This window comes from Mauremys mutica, chromosome 12 (genome assembly GCF_020497125.1).
Source record: "Mauremys mutica isolate MM-2020 ecotype Southern chromosome 12, ASM2049712v1, whole genome shotgun sequence".
Taxonomy (NCBI): domain Eukaryota; kingdom Metazoa; phylum Chordata; order Testudines; family Geoemydidae; genus Mauremys; species Mauremys mutica.
The window spans coordinates 43,558,283-43,581,734 of NC_059083.1; the positions used below are offsets into that span (position 1 = coordinate 43,558,283).

General features: G+C 50.7%; 1 protein-coding gene across 1 annotated transcript in view; it reads right to left on the reverse strand.

Annotated features, from left to right (window-relative positions):
• Positions 1 to 23,171, reverse strand: part of LOC123345981 (E3 ubiquitin-protein ligase TRIM39-like) — a 45,557-nt gene extending 22,386 nt beyond the window's left edge. Inside the window, exons 1-2 of the mRNA XM_044983124.1 lie at positions 22,740 to 23,171; positions 7,787 to 7,882 (exon numbers count right to left, since the gene is read on the reverse strand). Coding sequence (XP_044839059.1) covers positions 7,787 to 7,882; positions 22,740 to 23,156 — 513 coding nt within the window. The 5' untranslated portion in view covers positions 23,157 to 23,171. The remainder of the gene's footprint in view (positions 1 to 7,786; positions 7,883 to 22,739) is intronic.
• Positions 23,172 to 23,452: the final 281 nt, after the last annotated feature.

Consider the following 23,452-nt stretch of genomic DNA (forward strand, 5'->3'; position numbering starts at 1 on the left):
ATACAAGAGACAAGCCAAGAAGCGCTGACTAGACACTGAATAGGACTCAACTATGTACACTTTTTTGCCTTTTGTTTCATAATAAATTTTAGTTAGATAACCCTTTTGCTGATTTTTAAAGTGTTACATAAACAGGACCAGGGCCGCCCAGAGGATTCCGGGGGCCTGGGGTCTTCAGCGGCGGGGGGACCTTCCGTTCCGGGACCCACCGCCGAAGTGCCCCGAAGACCCACAGTGGGGGCCTCCCCGCCGCCAAATTATCGCCAAAGCGGGACCCGCCGCCGAAGTTCAGCCCGGTCTTCAGTGGTAATTCGGCAGCAGGGGCCCCCACCGCGGGTCTTCGGGGCACTTCAGCGGCGGGTCCCTGAACGGAAGGGTCCCCCGCCGCCAAATTACCGCCGAAGACCGACCTGAACTTCGGTGGCGGGTACCGCTTCGGCGGTAATTCGCCAGCGGGGGGTCCTTCCTCCCCGGAGTGCAAGGACCCCCCACCGGCAAAGACTGGGAGCTGAAGAAGCTCCTGGGCCCGGCCCCGCAAGAGTTTTCCGGGCCCCCCCAGAGCGAATGAAGGACCCTGCTCCAGCGGCCCCGAAAAACTCTCATGGGGGCCCCTGTGGGGCCTGGGGCCTGGGGCAAATTGCCCCTCTTGCCCCCCCCCGGGAGGCCCTGAACAGGACAGGTGAAATATTATCATGTAAAGCAACCATAAACACATGAAAAGACCTAGGTTTACAATTTATGATTAAAACTCGACTATCTACACAATATACATAGACATAAAATGTAAAAACTTAAATATCTTAGAAACAGTAGCCAATCAGTTGTTTTAATTGTCATATTTGAATTCAGCACATCAAAATACATAATAAATAGCACATTTTATCTCTGAAGCAGACGACGTCTCAAAAATTGTAGACCAGTCTAATCACATTTACTATTTGCCACAACAATAACAACAAAAAAAGAAAGTCTCAGCTTACTGTGAGCACTGATTTAGCTGAGTTCTCTATCAATCTAGCATTGAATGCCAAACAGTTACCAATCATCTGTTAAAAGGTAAAAAGGTAACATAGTTCCTAGAAAAAAAAACAATATGGGAAAAGGGACCATTCATATTATACACGCAAATGGGGACATGTTAAGAATTGCCACTACAGAAAGACATAACCGCTTACCATTGGTATAACATATTTTCTGGATGGTCTCCCACAACTACTGGCATACTAATGTTACTACCCCTAATTGTTTTTGGTTTTAAATTGTATGTGTTTAATTGAAATGTTTAAAACATGCTGGTGGATAAAACAAATGTATGCAAAGCTAGAGTCACAGGCCCAAATCACCTCCCAGTATTTTCCAGACTAAATAAGAAGTGACACTGGTGATTAATAATCTTAGTGTCAAAAGGGGGATATGTAGGAGCAAGATTTTATAATGTCCCATAAGAATTAATGTATAATTTGATTTCATCCTGCTAGCCACCCTTTTTGAATAGAAGAAAGAAATGACCCTCTGGGACTATAAGATTCTGTTTTCCCATATGCATTACAAATTGGGCCCTCTCTAACTCTTTGTTTTAAGATTTAGTTAGTAAGAGACAGGATTCTCTATTGTGTCTATGTTAAGTAAATTAAAGAAACATTGAAGGCCTGGGTCTCAATGTAAATTGCCTTGGTTATTAATTGTAAAACTTAGCAAGGTTTAATTTGCAATGCCTTTTTGCTCGATATAAAATATTACTGTTTGTATTGTCAATCTGTTTGTGTGAATGAAGAATGTATGCATCAGGAAAAGATAAGGTGTGAAGGCCATTGTTATAGCCAGTGTCAAGGAAAGAAGCAAAGAGAGCTGAAAAGCATCAAAGAATCATCAGGCACTGCTTACTAGCCAGATGGCTGTTAAACTGTCTGGCATCGCAGAGTGGATACATGCTTCTCAGTGTAAGAATGCACCACCCCAGTGAACCAATCATCACCTCAGGACCACGCAGAGTCAATTTTGACTCCAGAAGAAGATGTAGAGGAACAGCCTGCAATACCTTGCAATCTACGCTCTCATAAGGGTTGCCAGAAGCAGACGACGACCTAAAGCAAGGGCCAAGAAGCAGCAGTAGTGAGCCTAGCGCCTGCTACCTGGTGGATGTAAAACCGTGACTGCGGTTCCCTCAGTTGAGGTTGTCAGAACCAGAAGGGCCCTGCCTCCAACATGTGTCTCTGGTGGCGCCTGTTCCTCGGCTGCTGGTGTCTTAAGGTCTGGGGAGTCCACAAGGACAATTCTTTTATCCAGCAGCAAGTGTGGATAGCTCAGACCCTTATTATTTCTAAATGCTGGGTCTGTAGCCACATCCCAGCCCACTCTCAAATTGGTGTTCTTGTCCTGGCTATCCCACTCAATTCTCCAGACCTTACTGGAGGACCTTGTCCGTTTAACACAATATGGGAACAGCAATGACACCTGGGAAGAGACTATTGGCAGTTCCTTTATCCCACTTGGGGGAGTAATACACCATGCAAAAAGGCTCCTGAGATTACAAGCAGTAGTTAAAATAATGGCAAATAAAACTGGAGAAAGTTTAAGAGCCCTGGCCAAAGAAACAGGGGCGATCCGACAGGTGGCCCTCCAAAACCATCAGGCATTGGACATAGTGCTGGCGGCCAAAGGAGGGACCTGTGCTCTCATTGGAAAACAATGTTGTGTGTTTATACCTGACGATACCAATTAGGTAATAGATCGCGCTAGCCACTTAGAACAAATCACATATCTTCCCCATGAAGAGCCGAGTTCTTTATGGAAGTGGCTAAGTATCCTGTTCAATTTCTTTGGCATAGGAAACTGGTTGTTCCAGGGAGCCCTGACTATCCTGTTTGGAATTCTAATGATTTTTGTACGTCTTCAGTTAATCTCCTGTTGCATCCAAAACGGTGTAAGACATGCCACACAGATAGCTGCCCCAAACCAGAGTGCTAATATGATGATTTTAAATATCACTGATGAAGAAATAAAGAATGATTGATTTGTGGAACCTCGTAATTGTTGGTCATGGCGTAAGCTTGACCAAAAGAAGGGATTGTGAAAGTGGAATAAATTATATTGTAAAAATAAGAATAAATTAAAGAAATGTTGTATGTACCTTTAAGCAGAAATAAGAAATGTTGAAATACAGGTGCCAGGAAAAGAAGCATTAGGCATAAACAATGGTGCTAATGGCAAAACATTAACAGAAGATGGGTAATAGTTAGTAAGGAAATAAGATATGCATGCCTAGCCCAGGTAAACTTATCAGATTCTGTTTCCTGTGTTATCTTGTTAAGTTCTCGCCCTTTTTATCTGTATAAATAAGATAGTTTGTGTTTTGCATGGTGCTCACATTATTTGGGTGTTATTAGCAGAGCGCTGTGCTAATAAAACAGAGTGGTCTGACAAACTGTGAGTCCTGAGTCTAACTTTGACATTTATCATCAACGTCTTCCAACAGGGCCTTAAAAAGTCGGTGTTGCAAAGGTTTCGCTCAAATAGTTAATTATTTTAATAACGACATTCAGGATGAGTTGAAAAGAAAGAACTTTGACGCACAAAGCTTCTTGGTGGATAATGCAATAAGACAAAGTTCGGAAAGGATTCATTCTTCTTACAGAGTGCAATGAATCCACTGGCACTGCCCATCATTGCTGGTGCCCCATCAGTGGTGATCGCAGATAGCTTGTGTAGTGGCAATACTAATTGATGTTGCATATGATTTGAATAAATTATAGATGTCCTCATCCTTTGTTCACCCTTTCATAGGCAATACTTTCAGTAACTCTTCTTTTATGGTGAAGTCACTAAATACCATCCTCACCATAACTGCCAATTGCCCTGTATCCAATGTATCTGTCGACTCATCAAATTGCAGTGAAAACCAGTCACATGTTTCCAAGTCATCCTTTAGCTGAGTTTGCATGTTGCTTGAAATTGCATGTATCCTCCTTGTAACTGTGTTGTCTGATAACTCCAAGTCTTGTATTGCTGACAAAATCTTGCCCTTGTTAGGAAATCCTTGAAACAGCCAATCAGCACCAGTCAAAAATGCTTCCTTCAACAATTGAAAGGGTTTTTTTCTTCTTTGTGAGCAGATGAGCAATTTTAAAGGAAGCAATAGTAGCACTTTTAGACTTTACCACTTGTCTAGTGAAAACAGATTGCTGGACAGATAGAAGAAAATTAATCAACTCAAATCAAACCTTTCTCAACTCAGATTTAAGTGGATGGCTAATGTCAAAAGAACCGTGATTAGTTTGGAAATGGTGTTCGACATTATATTTTTTCAGCACTTCAATAGTACCCCCGCACAATAAGCAAACACATTTCCCTTTCTTTTCAATAAAACAATAGGATTCTTTCCACTCTGTGTTGAAATAATGCATACGTTGTCTTTTATTTGAACCACTCATTTTGGGGCAAAATGTTAAAAAAATAATAAATCGCAAAGCACAAGAAAACAGCATCAGAGGGGTAGCCGTGACTTGCATCTGACGAAGTGGGTATTCACCCACGAAAGCTCATGCTGCAAAACGTCTGTTAGTCTATAAGGTGCCACAGGATTCTTTGCTGCTTTTAAAGAAAACAGCAGTATCAGTGCAACGGAAGAATACACACCTACAGGGCTGGCTCCAGGCACCAGTGGAACAAGCATGTGCCTGGGGCAGCACATGCGATGGGGCGGCACTCAGTCCATTCTTGGGACGGAAGAGTCGGGGTGTTTTTTCATTTTTTTGGCGGCAGCTCTGGGCAGTGCCGAGAGAAGCCGCGAGGACAGAGAAACACTGGCGCCCGCAGCCTGCAGCCCTGGAGTTCTTTGTCCCCGACAGGCACGGGGGACCCGGCTTCTCTCCCTTGCTGGACACTAGGCAGGCCCTGTGCCAGCCAGGGACCGAGAACACCGGCGCCAGCAGCCTGCAGCCCTGGAGTTCTCTGTCCCCGGCAGGCGCAGGGCCGCAGCTTCTCTCCCCTGCTGGGCACTAGGCGGGCCCCGCGCCTGCCGGGGACAGAGAATGCCATGCCCGCAGCCTGGGTTCTCTGTCCTCGTCAGGCACGGGGCTGTGGCTTCTCTCCCCTGCTGGGCACCAGGCGTGTGCATATAAATGCCCTGGCGGGTGCCATGGTGCCCATGGGCACCACATTGGGGACCACTGCTTTACACTGACCCGCCTCTGGCTCCGCTGACTCAGGGAGTGGCCACACTGCAATGGAGGAGTGAGGGCAGCACGAACCTGAAGACACACTCCAGCTTGCTCGGGTGCTGGTAGCAGTGAAGCCGCAGCAGCAGGGGCTGTACAAGCCCACCCAGCCCCCTGGGTAATGACTCAGTGACTAGCCCGCAGCTACCAGTTGGGGCCATTTAGATACACCCTTGGGGCAGACTTTGCAAAGAGCTCAGCACCCACAACTGGGTTCGATGTTCAGAAGAGCTCAGCTCCCAGCCCAGCCCCAGCCCAGCCAGCTGAGTGATTTTGAACCTCACCCATGGGGTAAATCCTCCCCCCAGCTCTAGTGTCTGGCCCAGGCACTGGGCAGATGCACTGCAGGGACTGTGGGGGAGGAGATGGGGGAGAACAATCCTTGAGTCCTCCAGGCTGCAGACAGACTGTGGAGCTATTTCATGGAGGCCCCTGAATCCCACTGGCTGCAGCAGCCTCTACACCACCCCCACCTGCAGGAGGGAAACAGGGTCCATGTGATCAGGGCCGGCTCCAGACACCAGCTGAGCAAGCTGGTGCTTGGGGCGGCATATTTTATGGGGCGGCATTCTGCCCAATCCTAGGGCAGCACGGCTCTCTCTCTTTTTTTTTGTTTTTGGTTAGCCGCGCCAGCCGCCCTGTAGGGGGCGGCAGAGCAGAGGAGGGGAGTGCCCTGCAGCAAACTGGGCAGGGCAGCCCCTGTTTTTCCCTCTCCACCGACTGGAGCGGCGCGGAGCCCTCCCGGCAGGCGGCACAGTGGTCGGGACCGCGGGACAAGCGGCCCGCTGAAGCCCTGGCCACCCCCCTGCTCTCTCTCTCCCCCGCTCCCTCCCCTTCCTCCCCACTAGACTGGCTGCACACTCTGCTGCACGTCAGTGTCCTTGCCAGCAGGTAGGGGATCTTGGGGGACAATTACTGCACTGGTGGGGTGCAAAATAAACTTTATTAAGAAAATGCAAAAACAGGGAAAATTCAATAGTGAGGGGTATGGGGTTTGTTAAGGTAGACAGTTGGGGAGGGGTTTCTTTTGGTGAACAGTATAGGGGGTTTCAATAGTGGAGTACAATACAGTAGGATATAATACAGTGGGTAACCAATTAACACAGAAATATATGATGTAACAGGTAGCTAACAATTTTCTGTGTACAGGGTGTGTCACAGCAGCATATAACCAACTAACAGTTATGGATAAAATATGTTAAGTAGCAAACAGTTCTAGGTAAAAATGTGTCACAGTGGTGTAAATGTAGAATGTGAGGTGTATCAGAGAGAAAAAGTAACCAATGGGGTTTTATGCTAGACTTCAGCAATAGGGAAGGAATTAAAAGAGAGAGAGCATGAGGTGGAGGGAGATTTAAACTCAGGGAGACATAGAGAACAAACAGAGTGTAAGTGGCTGGAGAAGCCCGGGGCAGGGGGCTGACAGTGGGAAGACAGACTTAATCACAATTATACCGAACACAGCAAAATCTTATCTATGATCTAACTTAACCAAGACTACACAAATTAGCAAGTAACAAAACACAATGCAACAATTTTCTAAGCCTAACTTACAGAGTACAATGCAAACAATTTTCTAAACCTAACTTAACCACAGCTATGCAAAATGAAATTACAATTTATCTAAACTAAAGGCTAAACCTAACCTAATGGGTGCACCTTATGCTAAGGGTAGTTTCAGAGGGCAGAGTGGTGTGTGCCCAGTGGTGGCTGCAGCAGTGGGGCGATCCCTGCACTCTGCACCCTGGCTCCAGCTGCCTGGCAGGGTTTTTTGTTGTTTTTCCCCCCTGCTTTGCCGCTCCGGCCGCGCCCCAGTTTTTTTGTTTTGTTTTGTTTTCTTTCCCTGCTTTGCCACTCCGGCCGCGCTGCAGGTTACCCCCTAACCCCACTTTGCTGCTCCGGCCGCGCCACAGGTTTTTCTTTTGTTTTGTTTTTCCCCCTTCCTGCCTTGCCGCTATTTTGTTTTGTTTTCTTTCCCTGCTTTGCCGCACCGGCCCGTGCTGCAGGTCTCTCCCCGCAGCTGCTCCGGCCACACCGCAGGTTTTTTTTGTTTGGTTGGTTTTTTTCCCCTCCTGCTTTGCCGCTCCAGCTGCACCACAAGTTTTTTTGTTTTGTTTTCTTTGCTGCTCCAGCCGCACTGCAGGTGTCCCCTCCACCTTTGCTGCTCTGGCCGCACCACAGGTTTTTTTGTTTTGTTTTGTTTTGTTCCCCTCCTGCTTTGTCGCTCTCCCCCACCCCCTTTTTTTTTGCTTGGGGCGGCAAAAAAGCCAGAGCCGGCCCTGCATGTGATAGTGAAAAAACTGAACCCACTATTTGCCCCATCAGAGAGCACTGGGGTAAGTTTGCACCACCTCACTATGCCCAGGAACTGCCCCTCCTCTGCCGCGTACAGGAGCTGCTGTGCTGAGACCCCTAACAGAGACACAGCCTGATCCTGCTGGCACCAAGCCAGTGTCACAGGGCAAGAAACCAGGGCAGGTTCATACCCTCGTCCTGGAGCTTCACAGCTCCTTCATCCTGGGAGAGTTGCAGGGGGAAGGGCTCAGGGAGAGATAAACCCGGACACCCACCTGCCACTCTGTGGTTTTCTCCTTCTCTTTAGACGTCAGCGCTAGGGCCTCCTCCAGCTCCTTCCTCAGAGGGCCCAGGGCTCCCTGGAGTTTCTCCTGCAGGGACATTGCATGCAATGAACAGTCATTAGTCTGCCTGTCTGATGGGTGGAGAGTATCATAGAATCATAGGGTTGGAAGGGACCTCAGGAGGTCATCTAGTCCAACCCCTTGCTCAAAGAAGGGCCAATCCCCAACTAAATCATCCCAGCCAGGGCTTTGTCAAGCCTGACCTTAAAAACCTCTAAGGAAGGAGATTCCACCACCTCCCTAGGTGACCCATTCCAGTGCTTCACCACCCTCCTAGTGAAAAAGTTTTTCCTAATATCCAATCGAGACCTCCCTCACTGCAACTTGAGACCATTACTCCTTGTTCTGTCATCTGCTACCACTGAGAACAGTCTAGATCCATCCTCTTTGGAACCCCTTTTCAGGTAGTTAAAAGCAGCTATCAAATCCCCCTTCATACTTCTCTTCTGCAGACTAAATAATCCCAGTTCCCTCAGCTTCTCCTCATAAATCATGTTTTGGCCCCCTAATCATTTTTGGTGCCCTCTGCTGGACTCTTTCCAATTTTTCCACATCCTTTTTGTAGAGTGGAGCCCAAAACTGGACACAGTACATGGAGCCATTGATCACTACCCGTTGAGCCCAACAATCTAGCCAGCTTTCTATCCACCTTATAGTCCATTCATCCAGCCCATGTTTCTTTAACTTGGTGGCAAGAATACTGTGGGAGACCATATCAAAAGCTTTGCTTAAGTCAAGGAATAACACGACCACTGCTTTCCCCTCATCCACAGAGCCAGTTATCTCCTCATAGAAGGCAATTAGGTTAGTCAGGCATGACTCTCCCTTGGTGAATCCATGCTGACTCTTCCCGATCACTCTCCTCTCCTTGAAGTGCTTCAAAATTGATTCCTTGAAGATCTGCTCCATGATTTTTCCAAGGACTGAGGTGAGGCTGACTGGCCTGTAGTTCCCCAGATCCCCCTATTTCCCTTTTTTAAAGATGGGCACTATATTAGCCTTTTTCTAGTCATCTGGGACCTCCCCTGATCGCCATGCAATGACATCCGCCAACTATTTTAGCACCCTTGAATGCAGCGCATCCGGCCCCATGGACTTGTGCTCATCCAGCTTTTCTAAATAGTCCTGAACCACTTCTTTCTCCACAGAGGGCTGGTCACTTCCTCCCCATACTGTGCTGCCCAGTGCAGCAGTCTGGGAGCTGACCTTGTTTATGAAGACAGAGGCAAAAAAAGCATTGAGTACATTAGCTTTTTCCACATCCTCGTCACTAGGTTGCCTCCCTCATTCAGTAAGGGGCCCACACTTTCCTTGGCCGCCTTCTTGTTGCTAACATACCTGTAGAAACCCTTGCTGTTACTCTTAACATCCCTTGCTAGCTGCAACTGCAAGTGTGATTTGGCCTTCCTGATTTCACTCCTGCTTGCCTGAGTAATATTTGTATACTCCTTCCTGGTCATTTGTCCAAGCTTCCACTTCTTGTAAGCTTCTCTTTTGTGTTTAACAGTGAAATCCTTGCTGATCTTAAGCCAAGCTGGTCGCCTGCCATATTTACTCTTCTTTCTACACATTGGGATTTTTTTTTCCTGCAGCCTCAGTAAGGATTCTTTAAAATACAGCCAGCTCTCCTGGACTCCTTTTCCCCTCATGTTATTCTCCCAGAGGATCCTGCCCATCAGTTCCCTGAGGGAGTCAAAATCTGTTTTTCTGAAGTCCAGAGTCTGTATTTTGCTGCTCTCCTGTCTTCCTTTTGTCAGGATCATGAACTTGACCATCTCATGGTTACTGCCTCCCAGGTTCCCATCCACTTTTGCTTTCCCCTACTATTTCTCCCCGGTTTGTGAGCAGCAGGTCAAGAAGAGCTCTGCCCCTAGTTGGTTCCTCCAGCACTTGCACCATAAAATTGTCCCCTACACTTTCCAAAAACTTCCTGGATTGTCTGTGCACTGCAGTATTGCTCTCCTAGGAGATATCGGGGGGAGTGAAGTCCCCCATGAGAACCAGGACCTGTGATCTAATAACTTCTGTTAGTTGCCAGAAGAAAGCCTCGTCCACTTCATCTCCCTGGTCTTGTGGTCTATAGCAGACTCCCACCACAACAACACTCTGCTTGCTCACACTTCTAAACTTAATCCAGAGACTCAGGATTTTCTGCAGTTTCATACTGGAGCTCTGAGCAGTCATACTGCTCTCTTACATACAATGCAACTCCCCTACCTTTTCTGTCCTGCCTGTCCTTCCTGAACAGTTTATATCCATCCATCACCATACTCCAGTCATGGGAGTTATCCCACCAAGTTTCTGTTATTCCAATCACATCATAATTCCTTGACTGTGCCAGGACTTCCAGTTCTCTCTGCTTGTTTCCCAGGCTTCTTGCATTTGTGTATAAGCACTTCAGATAACTCGCTGATCATCCTGCTTTCTCAGTATGAGGCAGGAGTCTTCCCCTTTTGCTCTCTCCTGCTCGTGCTTCCTCCTGATATCCCACTATCCCACTTACCCAGTGATGAGCTGCCAAAATCATAACAACCGGTTCCCTCCTCACCCCAGGAGGGATCATGGCCCCCCCCACGTTTCTTGATGCCCCCCCTTTTTTTTTTTTTTTTTTTACACACACACCTGACTTTACAGTCAGGTGTGTAAAAACCTGCCGCCGCGCCCGGACCCACGCTGCCAGACCCGCAGCCCGGCCCGCCGCCGCGCCCCGACCCGCGCTGCTGGAGCCGCAGCCCGGTCCGCCGCCGTGTCCGGACCCGCGCTCCCGGAGCCGCAGCCCGGCCCGCCGCCGCATCCGGACCCGCGCTGCCGGAGCCACAGCCCGGCCCGCCGCCACGCCCGGACCCACGCTGCCAGACCCACAGCCCAGCCCGCCGCCGCGCCCTGACCCACGCTGCCGGAGCCGCAGCCCGGCCCGCCGCCGCACCCAGACCCGCGCTGCCGGAGCCGCAGCCCGGCCCGCCGCCGCACCCGGACCCGCACTGCCGAAGCCGCAGCCCGGCCCACCGCCGCGCCTGGACCCGCGCTGCCGGACCCGCAGCCCGGCCCGCCGCCGCGCCCGGACCCGCACTGCCAGACCCGCAGCCCGGCCCGCCGCCGCGCCCCGACCCGCGCTGCCGGTGCCCAGCATCTGGGTAGGTGAGGTCACGGCCGGAACCAGGCGAGCTGGAGCCGGGCAGCCGGGGCCGCGGCCAGAGCCAGGCTGCGGGGGGAGGGGGCCAAGGGGGGGATGCTGAGCTGGGCGGCAGGGGGGGGGGACTCGGGGCAGGGAGGGACCCGGGCTGGAGCCGGAGCCAGGCGGCCGGGGGGGTGGACGCGGGGGCTGGGGCACACCGTCCTCCTCGTTCCCTCTACCCCTACCTCAGCGTCCACTTTGGAGCCTCAGCGGGAAGCCTTCTTGCTTCTCAGCCCTCCCAAGCTTCCCACGCGAAGAGCTGATTCGCGGGAAGCAGGGGGGGAGGAGAAGCAGGGCGGAGCATTCGTGGGAGGAGGTGGAGGCAGAGCTGAGGTAAGCTGGGCTGCAGCAGGGAGCTCTTGTTAAATTTAAATGCCCTTTTAGAACAAGTTCTCCCACGCGGGACAACCGGTTCTAAAATGGCTTCTAAATTTAGCAACCGGTTCGCGCGAACCTGTGAGAACCGGCTGCAGCTCACCACTGCACTTACCTCCTTCCCCCCGGAGAACCTAGTTTAAAAGCCCTCCTCACTAGGTTAGCCAGCCTGCTTGCGAAGATGCTCTTCCCTCTCTTCGTTAGGTGGAGTCCATCTCTGCCTAACAATCCTTCTTCTTGCAACACCATCCCATGGTCAAAGAATCCAAAGCCTTCTCTCCGACACCACCTGCATAGCCATTTGTTGACTTCCACGATTAGACGGTCTCTACCTGGGCCTTTTCCTTCCACAGGGAGGATAGACAAGAACACCACTTGCGCCTCAAACTCCTTTATCCTTCTTCCCAGAGCCTTGTACTCTGCAGTGATCCACTCAAGGTCATTCTTGGCAGTATCATCGGTGCCTGCATACCATAGATATCATCCTTTCATACATAAGAAGTAAAATACCCTGGAAGGAGGCAGCAGACTCAGCTCTGCCAGCCCCAAAGGCAGCATGGGAGCAGAGACGCTAGTCTCAGAGTAGGGACTCTTTATCATGCACACAGTCAGGACTTCTCAAAGCCTGTTTTTTTAGCTGAAGTTTCACACCACTGAACACTGTAGCTTGACCCAAAGTTGGATAAACATAATCGTAACTTAAGGATTAACAGTTCTTGTCACAAAATGAGGCCCAGTAAGATTATTGTAAAATTATTATAGAATTTGGGAACCCCGATGTGCACAGGTGCAACACACACTATAGGAACTCATTAATAAATCTCATTATATATATATAAATTTAGCAAAGATTATACACACACTTAAACTTAACAAAGCAGAGAGATAATACAGAAAGTACATTTGGACATCCATACTTACACCCTTATCTTTCATACTTAACCATTATCTTTCTCATCACTATCATCATCCTCATCTTCCCCGGTGGCCATCATTCTGGCCCCTCCCAAGGTCTACATCTCTCCAACCTCTCTGCTGACCCCTGAGTTGTTACTTTTATAGTAGATTAGGCTGACACTGCCATGACAATGCATATTCAATAGAGGTCCTTATTTGTATTTCCTCCCCTTAAGGTGTACGTTTTCTATAGGTTAGTATTTGTATTATGTTACCCTATTAGCATACACATCAATTTGCAGTCATGCACCTTTGTGACTGGAGGTTCTGTCCAGAACCTTCCGGATGCTGGTGTCAGCTATGTTCGGTGCGTGGCTGATGTCAGTGTTCTGGACAAAAGTCCCCCTCTGGCATGCCACTTTCAGTTCCCTATAACTTATGAGTTACTTCAGTTGATCTATCCCAATGGTTACAGGCCTCAAGCCTCACACTATCTACTAAAGCCAAATCTTACAGGATAAAAGCCTGTAGATTCTGTTATATCTTTGGGGGCAGCCAGTTTAGGAAGAAATCACTTGAGGCCAGAGAGCAGACGGCTAACAAAACTACCCCTTTATTTACAGACACAGAGCTCACCCAACCGGCCGAAGCCGGCCAGGCTATCCCCTAATAATCTAACTCAGTTGCCATGGAAACAAAAACCATGACAAGCAAATACACAACATATTCTTCCCCCCCAATAAGAACATCCCTTAAATAAAACACACACTAGACTAGAGAAGGAGGGTAGACTGCCTCCATTCCCGGCTAAACCCTGGGGATTATTTTGCCCCATAACCGTGGGTTCGCCCTAGCTAAAGATCTAGCTGATGAGGAGGCCTTCTGTCTCTAGGTGGATTACGGCGAACTTCTGGTGTTGTTGCACCCGAAAGTACCATGGGCTCAGGGTCTGCAGCACGAACAGGTGAGGAGGTGGAATCCGCTCGTGCTGGGCAAAGGGGTATCTCAGCCGCCGGCAGTAATGGAGGAGAACAGTCAGGAACAGGTGATTCGTGATTCGGTGTCTCACCAGAAGAGGTGAAGTCAGAACCCTCAACTGCAGATGTGTCCTGAGGACTGGCATGACCTGGCAACAGCTGATCTACATGTCGCCGCCAGGTAAGATTCTCTGCAGTCCAGACTGTGTAGGAAACAGGTCCTGTTTGAGTGATGATTGTGGCAGGGACCCATTTAGCTCTGGAAGTATAATTCTGAGCCAAAACTGGCTGTCCCGGGCTAAAGGTTTGGTCTTTTGCTGTGGGTGCCCGTCTGATGACTTGATATTGCTGCTGATATTGCACAATTTGTCGGGGTTCAGAAGGTTTCAGCAGATCAAAGCAAGTACGCAGCTGTCGTCCCATCATTAGAAAGGCCGGGGATGCCTGGGTCATAGCATGAGGTGTGTTTCTGTAGGAAAGCAAGAAGGTATCCAGATGCTTTTGAATGGAGTGTTGTCCCCTTGCTGATTTCAAAGCGTGTTTCATTGTCTGCACAAATCTTTCAGCTAATCCGTTGGTGGATGGATGATATGGTGCTGACGTGATGTGGTGTATTCCATTTGCCTTCATAAAATTTTGAAACTCCTGAGAGACGAACTGCGGTCTGTTGTCGCTCACAAGTTGTTCTGGCAGACCAAAATGACTAAAGAGTCCTCGTAGTTTCTGGATAGAACTCTCTGCAGTAGTGGACTGCATTATAGAGACTTCTGGACATTTCGAATGGGCATCTACTGCCACCAAGAACATGCTTCCTTCAAGGGGGCCAGCGAAGTCAATGTGAATACGTTGTCACGGGTTTTCAGGCCAGTCCCATGTGTGTAGGGGTGCCCACTGGGGTACATTCCTCACACCCTGACATGACATACAAGCCTTTGCCTTCTCTTCAATAGCACTGTCCAATCCAGGCCACCAAAAATAGCTTCATGCAATTTCCTTCATGCGCACTATTCCACTGTGACCGGAATGTAGCTGTTCTAACATCTGTGATCTCAGTGATGGTGGAATAATGACACGTCTCCCCCACAACAAACAACCAGATTGGACCGATAACTCCGTCCGCTTGGACATGTAGGGAACAAGGTCGGATGAGACCGGAGAGGTTTGTTGAGATTTTCCATGCATCACCAGGTCCATAACGTGGGACAATACTGGGTCAACGCGAGTTGCCTTCTTTATCTGAGTAGCAGTGATGGGTGTATTCTCTACCTGTTCAAACTAGAAGATTTCCTTTTGGGCACTATCTTGATGTTTGACCGGCAAAGGCAACCTTGAGAGGCCATCTGCATTGGCGTGCAGAGTGGATTTCCAATATTTGATTTCATATGTGTGTGCTGAAAGTAACAATGCCCAACATTGCATATGACTAGCAGCTAATGGGGGAATGCCTGTGTAGGGTCCAAAAATTGATGACAGAGGTCGATGGTCTGTAAGAAGAGTAAACTTTTGCCCAAACAGGTACTGATGAAACTTCCGAATTCCAAAAACAATTCCTAATGCCTTACGTTCGATTTGGGCATAGTTAGTTTCTGCTTTGCTTAGAGTGCGTGAAGTAAAAGCAATAGGTCTCTCTTCTCCCGAAGGCATAATGTGTGACACGACTGCTCCCACCCCATAAGGGGAGGCATCGCAGGCCAATTGTAGGGGTAAGGATGGATCAAAGTGCGTTAGAACTTCAGAATTTAGCAATGCATCCTTAGCTTTGTTAAATGCAACATCACAGGCTTCAGTCCACTTCCAGGCCTTGTTCTGCCTAAGGAGTTCATGAAGTGGTTTTAGCAGTGTGGCTATCTGTGAGATGAACTTTCCATAATAGTTCAGTAGTCCTAGAAACGAGCACAGCTGGCTTACATTTCGAGGTGGGAGAGCCTCCACAATAGCTTTAACTTTTGCAGGGGCCTTATGAAGACCTGCAGAATCAATTATGTGTCCCAAATATTCAACAGAGGGCTTGAAGAATTCACACTTGTCTTTGTGAACTCATTGGCCATACTCTTTCAGTCTTTGTACGGTTGCCTCTAAATTCTTTAAGTGATCCTCTTCATTTCTTCCAGTGACCAGGATATCATCCAGATAGCACTGAACTCCTGACAAGCCACACAAGATCTGGTCTATAGCCCTCTGGAACAGGGCAGGAGCAGACGTTATTCCGAAGGGTAGGCGACAGTATTGATAAAGCCCCTTATGAGTCACAATAGTCAACAGCTCTTGGGACTTTTCATCGACGTGCATCTGTAAATATGCTTGACTCAGATCAATCTTACTGAACTTTTGTCCCCCAGCCAGGCCTGCGAAGAGGTCATCGATGCGGGGAAGCGGGTATTGCTCTGCACACAACACTGGGTTGACAGTGACTTTAAAATCACCGCAAATCCGGAGAGGGCCATCTTTCTTCACTATTGGAACGATAGGAGTGGCCCATGAGCTATGGGTAACTGGTATTAGGACTCCATTGGTGACCAGGTGCTCCAGGTCTGCTTCAACTTTTGGCCTGATGGCATATGGCATAGTTCGGGCTTTCAGGTATTTTGGTGGACTGTCAGGTTTAACATTCAATGTCACAGTGATTCCCTTCATACTTCCCAAATCATCTCCAAAAACAGCAGCATGTTTCCTTAGTATGGGTTAGACTGGTTTCTTCTTTAGTCATCCGGTGCACTTCTGCCCAGTTCAGTTGAATCTTCCCAAACCAAGACCTACCCATTAAGGTTGGGTAGTTACCTCTCACCACAAACAGTGGCAATTTAGCAGCCTGTCCATTGAGCTCCACCTTAACATCAATAGTGCCCAACATGGGCACAGCTTCTCCCGTATACGTCTTCAGAACAGTTTTTGTTGCCTTAAGAGGAAGATGCTGTAGCTTTTCTTTATACACAGTCTCTGAGACCAGTGAGACGGCTGCATTGGTATCCAGTTCCATGCGTATAGGTTTGCCATCCAACAACGGGGTTACCCAGTATTCATTTGAGCCCATTGCCAAAGACAAAACATGCAGTGGCACTTCCTCTTGCGATGAGGTGTCAACTTGATCATCCTGGGTCTGCTGTAGGGTATGCAAGGTTCCTCTTTTTGTCGGCCAGACCACAGGCCTCTTTTTCTTTTGTTTACAGGCACACTCAATGTGTCCCTTTTTGCCACAGTGTCGATACACCAGGTCCTTACACCAGCATTCTGATGCCTGGTGACCCGGCTTACCATAGCGGTAACATTCTTGACTCTGCACAGTTTTGTGGGTCGGTTCTTGTGACACTTTTTGCACCCTAGGGGATGCACCGATGTATTGCGCCTCCCTTGTAGCCAGTTCCATGGAGACAGCAGTATCAACAGCCTTCTGTAATGTAAGCTGAGCCTCTGTCAGTAGGCGCTTCCGTATAGCTTCACTGTAGAGGCCACACACTAACCTGTCACGCAGGGCATCATTTAACATCTCTTTAAATTTACAGTGTTCTGCTAGCTTTTTTAAAATTGCGACAAATTGTACAACTGTTTCATCTTCCTTTTGGTCTCTTTTGTGGAACCTATATCTTTCAGCAACTACCAGTGGTTTGGGGGAAAAATGGGACCCCAGGATTTCCACAATGTCACTGTAAGATTTAGTCTCAGGCTTAACAGGGTGTAGTAAGCTGCGTAGCAGGGAGTATGTTTTAGCCCCTACAACACTTAAGAATATTGGCACCTTCTTCGCTTCTGTAATGTCATTTGCAATAACAAAAAACTCAAAACGCTCAGTATACACATGCCACTGCTCTATATTCTCATCAAAAGGTTCCAGTGGCCTGGTCAGAGTAGCCATGATTTTTAGTTTCACTTTCACAATCAGTGCAAACAAGCAATATTTTTGTTTGTTTGTTCTTTACCTTGACTTCTCCTTCCTTCTGTTACTGGAGCAGCACCGGAATCCCATCCTCATCGCCACTTGTTATATCCTTGGGGGCAGCCGGTTTATTAAGAAATCACTTGAGGCCAGAGAGCAGACAGCTAACAAAACTACTATTTTATTTAGAGACACAGAGCTCATTCAACCGGCCGAAGCTGGCTGAGCTATCCCCTAATAATCTAACTCAGTTGCCATAGGAACAAAAACCATGACAACCAAATACACAACAGATTCCTTGCATTACTATGAAATATGAAAAAGCAGGATAGCAAAGCAATGAATATGATACAGGTAATCTGGCCCACTGGGCTACAGCACAGGCCAGAGGGGAAATAGCTGGGAAGGTTCTGAACGATCCCTCCTGCCGGTGAGAGCGAGGAGCTTAGGATGGTGCATCACTGCACTGTGCCCCAGGCTCAGGCCAGGAACAAGATCCACACGGTGATCTCATTGTCTGTCCAGTATCAGAGGGGTAGCCGTGTTAGTCTGGTTCTGTAAAAGCAGCAAAGAATCCTGTGGCACGTTATAGACTAACAGACGTTTGCAGCATGAGCTTTCGTGGGTGAATACCCACTTCTTCGGATGCAAGTAGTGGAAATTTCCAGGGGCAGGTATATATAATCAAGCAAGAAGCAAGCTAGAGATAACAAGGTTAGTTCAATCAGGGAGGATGAGGCCCTGTTCTAGCAGTAGAGGTGTGAAAACCAAGGGAGGAGAAACTGGTTCTGTAGTTGGCAAACCATTCAGTCTTTGTTTAATCCTGAGCTGATGGTGTCAAATTTGCAGATGAACTGAAGCTCAGCAGTTTCTCTTTGAAGTCTGGTCCTGAAGTTTTTTTGCTGTAGGATGGCCACCTTAAGATCTTCTATTGTGTGGCCAGGGAGGTTGAAGTGTTCTCCTACAGGTTTTTGTATATTGCCATTCCTAATATCTGATTTGTGTCCATTTATCCTTTTCCTTAGAGACTGTCCAGTTTGGCCGATGTACATAGCAGAGGGGCATTGCTGGCATATGATGGCGTATATTACATTGGTGGATGTGCAGGTGAATGAACCAGTGATGGTGTGGCTGATCTGGTTAGGTCCTGTGATGGTGTCGCTGGTGTAGATATGTGGGCAGAGTTGGCATCGAGGTTTGTTCCATGGATTGGTCTGTCCAGGCTCCCATGTGGCCTCCCCCAGGCAGCAGCCGAGCACCTGAGCCAGTGCAGTCCCATTAACTGTACGGGGTGAAGCTGTGATGTGGCTGGAGGTCAGTGAGGACCAGGGAACACTCGGTCTGGGGGAATGTGCCACCCATAATTATAACTGCTCCAGAGCTGTAATAACCCAGGGCTCTCTTCCCCTTTGACAGCGTGTGATTCATTCACCCGGCACAGCAACGTGCTCCTGCCCCATCAGCCCAACTCTGTGCAGCACCCAGAGCAGCATGCAGCTCCATGCAGAATCTCCCCATTTCACTCCTTCTCTTTTCTCTGGGCCCTCAAGTTCTCTCCCCTTCTCTGCCCAAGGGCCCAGGCTGCTGCTGCAGCTGCTGCTGAGAGCTCCTGGGGAGCTGTTTGGTGACACTCCTGTGGTGCTGCTGGAGGGAAGCAGTGAGGGAGGGAGCCAGCAGGGGCTAGTGAGAGACAGGAGGAAAAACAGCCTTGGCACCCATCAAAACAGCTTTGTAAATGAGCAGGAATCAGACTGGGGGAGAGGGCAGAGGGACAAACATGGCTGGATTCTTTGAAGATTCACCCACAAAATAAGCTCTGCCCAGGTGAGTCACCAAAATGAGACAGCATGGTCTGTTCACAGGAGATGGTGCAATGTTCAAAATAGGGTGGAGTTACTGACTGGCTCCAAGGGGGTCCTTGGGCCCAGCTCCCCACATGGGGCTAGAATATACCTCTGGGCTCTCTGGGCCTGGACCTTCTTTACTGGGGAAAAAATAAGAGGTGGCATCTTCCAAACATCACCCGCCTTTGGCACTGGAAGGAGGTGTCACTGGCTGTATGTGGTGCTAGGCTGTAACCAGTGATGAGCTGCCAAAATATTAACAACAGGTTCCCTCCTCCTCACCCCACGAGGGGGTTGTGGCCGCCCCCCCCCACCTCGGGACTCCCGCCCCATCCAACCCCTCATGTTCCTTGATGCCCCCCCTGGAACCCCTGCCCCATCCACCCCCCTTCCCTGTCCCTGACTGCTCCCCACCACCCCATCCAACCCCTGCTCCTTCCTGACTGCCCCCTCAGGACCCTTGCTCCCATTTGATCCCCCTGTTCCCTGCCCTCTGACCGCCCCACCCCATCCACCCCCCCACAACCCCTCAAACTCTCCTGCCCTCTTCCAACACCCCCTAGCTGCTCCCTACCCCCTTACTGCACTGCGTGGAGCTGCTCAGCCGGGATCAGTGCCAGCACCAGTGCTGCAGGGCCTGAGCCGGGCCGGGCCAGAGCCGCAACCAGCACTGGCGCCGTGAGGCCAGGACCAGCACCGGCACCGCGGGGCCGGAGCCGGGCCAGGCTGGGCCGGAGCCGCGGGGCCGGGCCCAGCACTGGCGCCATGGGGCTGGAGCTGGGCCGGGCCGGAGCTGCGGGGCCGGAGCTGCGGGGCCGGACCGGCGGGCCAGCACCGGCACCGTGGGGTCGGAGCTCGGCCGGGCCGGAGCCACGGGGCTGGGACTAGCACCGGCACCGCAGGGCCGGAGCTGGGCCGGGCCAGAGCTGTGGGGCCAGAGCCGGGACCAGCACCGGCACCGCGGGGCCAGAGCTGGGCTAGGCTGGGCGGAAGCCATGGAGCCGAGACCAGCACCAGCGCCGTGGAACCAGGCTGGGACCAGCACCGGCGCCCGGGGCTGGAGCTGAGCCGGGCCGGAGCTGTAGGGCTGGAGCCGGGCCGGGCCGGAGCCGTAGGGCCAGGACCAGCACCGGCGCTGCGGGGCCGGGGCCAGGACCAGCACTGGCATCGCAGGGCTGGAGTCAGGTCAGAGCCGCGGGGCCGAAGCTGGGGGCGCTCGGCTGGGACCAGGAGCTGGGCTGGAGGGAACCGCTGAGCCGGTCGCACCTCCCCTTCCCCCGCGCCCCAGCTTACCTGCCTGCCTGCTGCTTGTTTCAGGCTTCCCGCGAACATCTGATTCATGGGAAGCAGGGGAGGGGGAAGAGAAGGGGGGCAGAGCATTCAGGAAAGGATGGGGACATGAGCTGGGGCCAGGGCGGAGTCCCAGAGCTTTTGTTAAATAAAGCCCTTATAGAATCGGTTTTCCTGGAACAACCGGTTCTAAAAGGCCTTCTAAATTTAACAACCGGTTCCTGCGAACCAGCTCCGCCTCACCACTGGCTGTAACTCTCCCTCTCCGCTCTCACGTGGTGAACAAAAATGTTAACAATGCTGATATTTAAAGGATCATCCCCAGGCACCTGAGCCCACCCCCCACTCAGGGACTGGAGCTATTCACACCTCTCCGAGCTGCTGTGCCCAGCCCTCTGCATCCCTACATGTGGGTCAGTTTTGAGGTTTTCTTCACAACCAGAACAGCTGAAGAGTTAGTTTAACACAAAGTGAAAGCTGAGATCCTGGAGAACAAGGCAGTCGCAGAGACGTGCCAGTACTTCCTAGCTGTTTCTGAGCCCTGTCAGTGAAAGTAGACGCCGGGACGTACCAGTGCTTCCTGCACCAGGCCCGGCTTCCTTAACAGGGTTGGTGGCTCTGGCCCCCTGGAAGGCGGGGGCCTTGGGGCAGAAGGGCCAAGGGGGCTCCGCTTCCCACCACTGGTGAGTGCAGGGAGGGGGGTGGTTTCAATTCCTCCCCCCGTCCCCAAACAACACGGCTGGGGCCGAGTCGCTTTGCTTCCCGCCGGCTGCAGTGAGTGCGGGTGCGCACCCAACCCCTGCTGCCTGCTGGCGCCAGGCCCCCTGCTAATCCCTCAGGCTACCCTGGGCCCCACAAGGCCCCCCAAAGCTGGGTCCCAGGGCAGCAGCCCCTTTTGCTCCCCCCTGTCGGTGGCCCTGCTGGTAGGGTCCAGCAGTGCTGCCATGGCATCGCTTTAACCTCGCTAGTGCGGCCGTGCTGCTGGGACCTACCGGCAGGGCCGCCGACAGGGGAGCAAATGTCGGCTGTGTGTGGGCTGGAGTGGCGGCCGGCTCTTGCCAGAGCACTGCTCCGGCCCGCACCGGCCCACTTTCACCTCTGCAAAGCACCCTGGTGGCCAGTTTTCACAGTGGGATTGCTACGAACCGTGCTGCTCTCTGTGTGGATGTAAGAGCTGCTAGTGTGAATGTGCTCTGCCTGCACAAGGAGCTAGTGTGCACATGCAACAGCGGCTTTAATTAAAGTGGCATCACTTTTGCCAACAAAACTTTGTAGTGTAGACAAAACCTAAGAGCTGACAATCACTAAGAGCAGGGTAGAACCTCAAGAGACTGATCTCTAGAGCTTATAGTAGAGAAGCAGGTAACAGCTGGTGGGGCGGCCGGTGGAGTGGATCAGTTGGGTATGTGGCAGGGTGGTGACTGACAGGTGGCACAGAGGAGCAAGCAAGGTGCCTTCTTGCTCCCCTCCACCAGGTGTACCTCCGAGTCTTCACTCACCTGGGGCAACCACTGTGAGTGGGGTGTGGTGAGGGACTTGTTAAAGGAACTTTTGGTTGTAGAACTAAAAAACCTGAGGCAGAAGACACAGCCCATCACACTCTGGGGTGGGGGTTTTGCTCACGGTTTTATGTTCATGAATCCTGCTTGCAGCGTTTTCTTTAATTAATGCAGGGTGACCTCCCAGCTCTCATTTAAAGTTTCTTCTCTACGATAGGCACCAGCTCTGGGGGGGCTCCAAGGCTAAAGCAACCAAGGGAAAAAAAGAGTTGGTTCTCAGCACCCACCAGCGGCCCTGTGATCAGCTCCTCCCCCTTCCTCCCAGTGCCCCCTGCCCACCGTGGGTCAGCTATACAGCCGTATGCCAGAGGCATTGGTGGGAGAGGGCAGAGCGAGGGCAGAGCACGCTCGGGTGAGGGGGCAGAATAGGGCAGGAAGAGGTGGGGTGGGGTCTTGGGGGAAGGGATGGAGTGGGGGCGGGGTCTGTGCAGAGCAGGGCTTGAGCACCCCTGGGGAAACGAGGAAGCCAGCACCTGTGTTTTCTACACTCAGGCTCTGAGCTTTAGAGAGAGGAAGTTTTGCCTCTCAGAGGCGCACAGGGTGGGGTGTGATTTGCCCAGGTTACTGGGTGGGGGCTTGAGCTGGTTCTATGTTGTATGTTGAACCCAGACCTTCTTGCTGCCCGCTCCACCTGGCAGACGGGTTGCAGGTGCACAAAGAGCCATCAGCCCTGTTCTCTCTATCAGGCATTGAAACTTGTAGTGTTGGGGCAAAAATGTCTGGATCTTTTCCCATTACCCACAACCCCCAGTGCTCACCCCCCTGAAAACCAGGCCCCTTTCGTTTAGGTGCCTAACCTTAGGCAGCCAGGAGTGAAAGATTGTCCTTGGATTGATGGGGGATAAACCTGGGGTCCTTAAGGGGTTTAATTAAGCAAAGTCAACAGCATTTCCTACCTTGTACTCCTGGGCAGCCTCCTCAATGGGAACCACCGTGTGAGACTTGTGGTCCCGGGATTTCTCACACACCCAGCAAATGGTTTCTCCATCGTTCTCACAGAAGAGTTTGAGACGTTCCTCGTGTTTCTCACACAGCTCCTCCTTTTGCCCTTTTCCTGGTTTTAACCCCAGTTTGACCTTTTGTACTATGTTGCTCAGCTGGGTGTTGGGCCTGAACTCCCCTTTCTGGAACTGGGCTTTGCACTGGGGACAGGTCAGGGGTGTCCCCGCTCCCTTTGCCGCACAGTACTGGGTGATGCAGGCTTGGCAGAAGTTGCACCCACACGCGATAGTCACCGGCTCTGTCAGATACCCCAGGCAGATGGAGCATTTAACATCATCTTGCACTTCCCCTGCTGTAGCTGGAGAGGCCATCGCAGCTGGGTGGGTGTCTGATCTCTCTGCTCTTTACAGGCAGCCAGCAGCCCAACCAACCACACCCGCAGACAACCCGAAAGCAAAAGGGAAAACATCAACGGCAAGCAGCCTTTTAAAGCTTCTTTTAGCAGACTGTTCAACCGGGAGCCAATCACACACTCCGGCAGGATATTCCACCCAAAAAAAAAAAAAAAAAAGGAAGACGCCACAGCCCTGAAAAGCCTCCAAACAAGCAAATTTAAGAAACGAGGGAATAAAAGTTACCACAGTGGGGTGAGCCATCTGCAGTGATT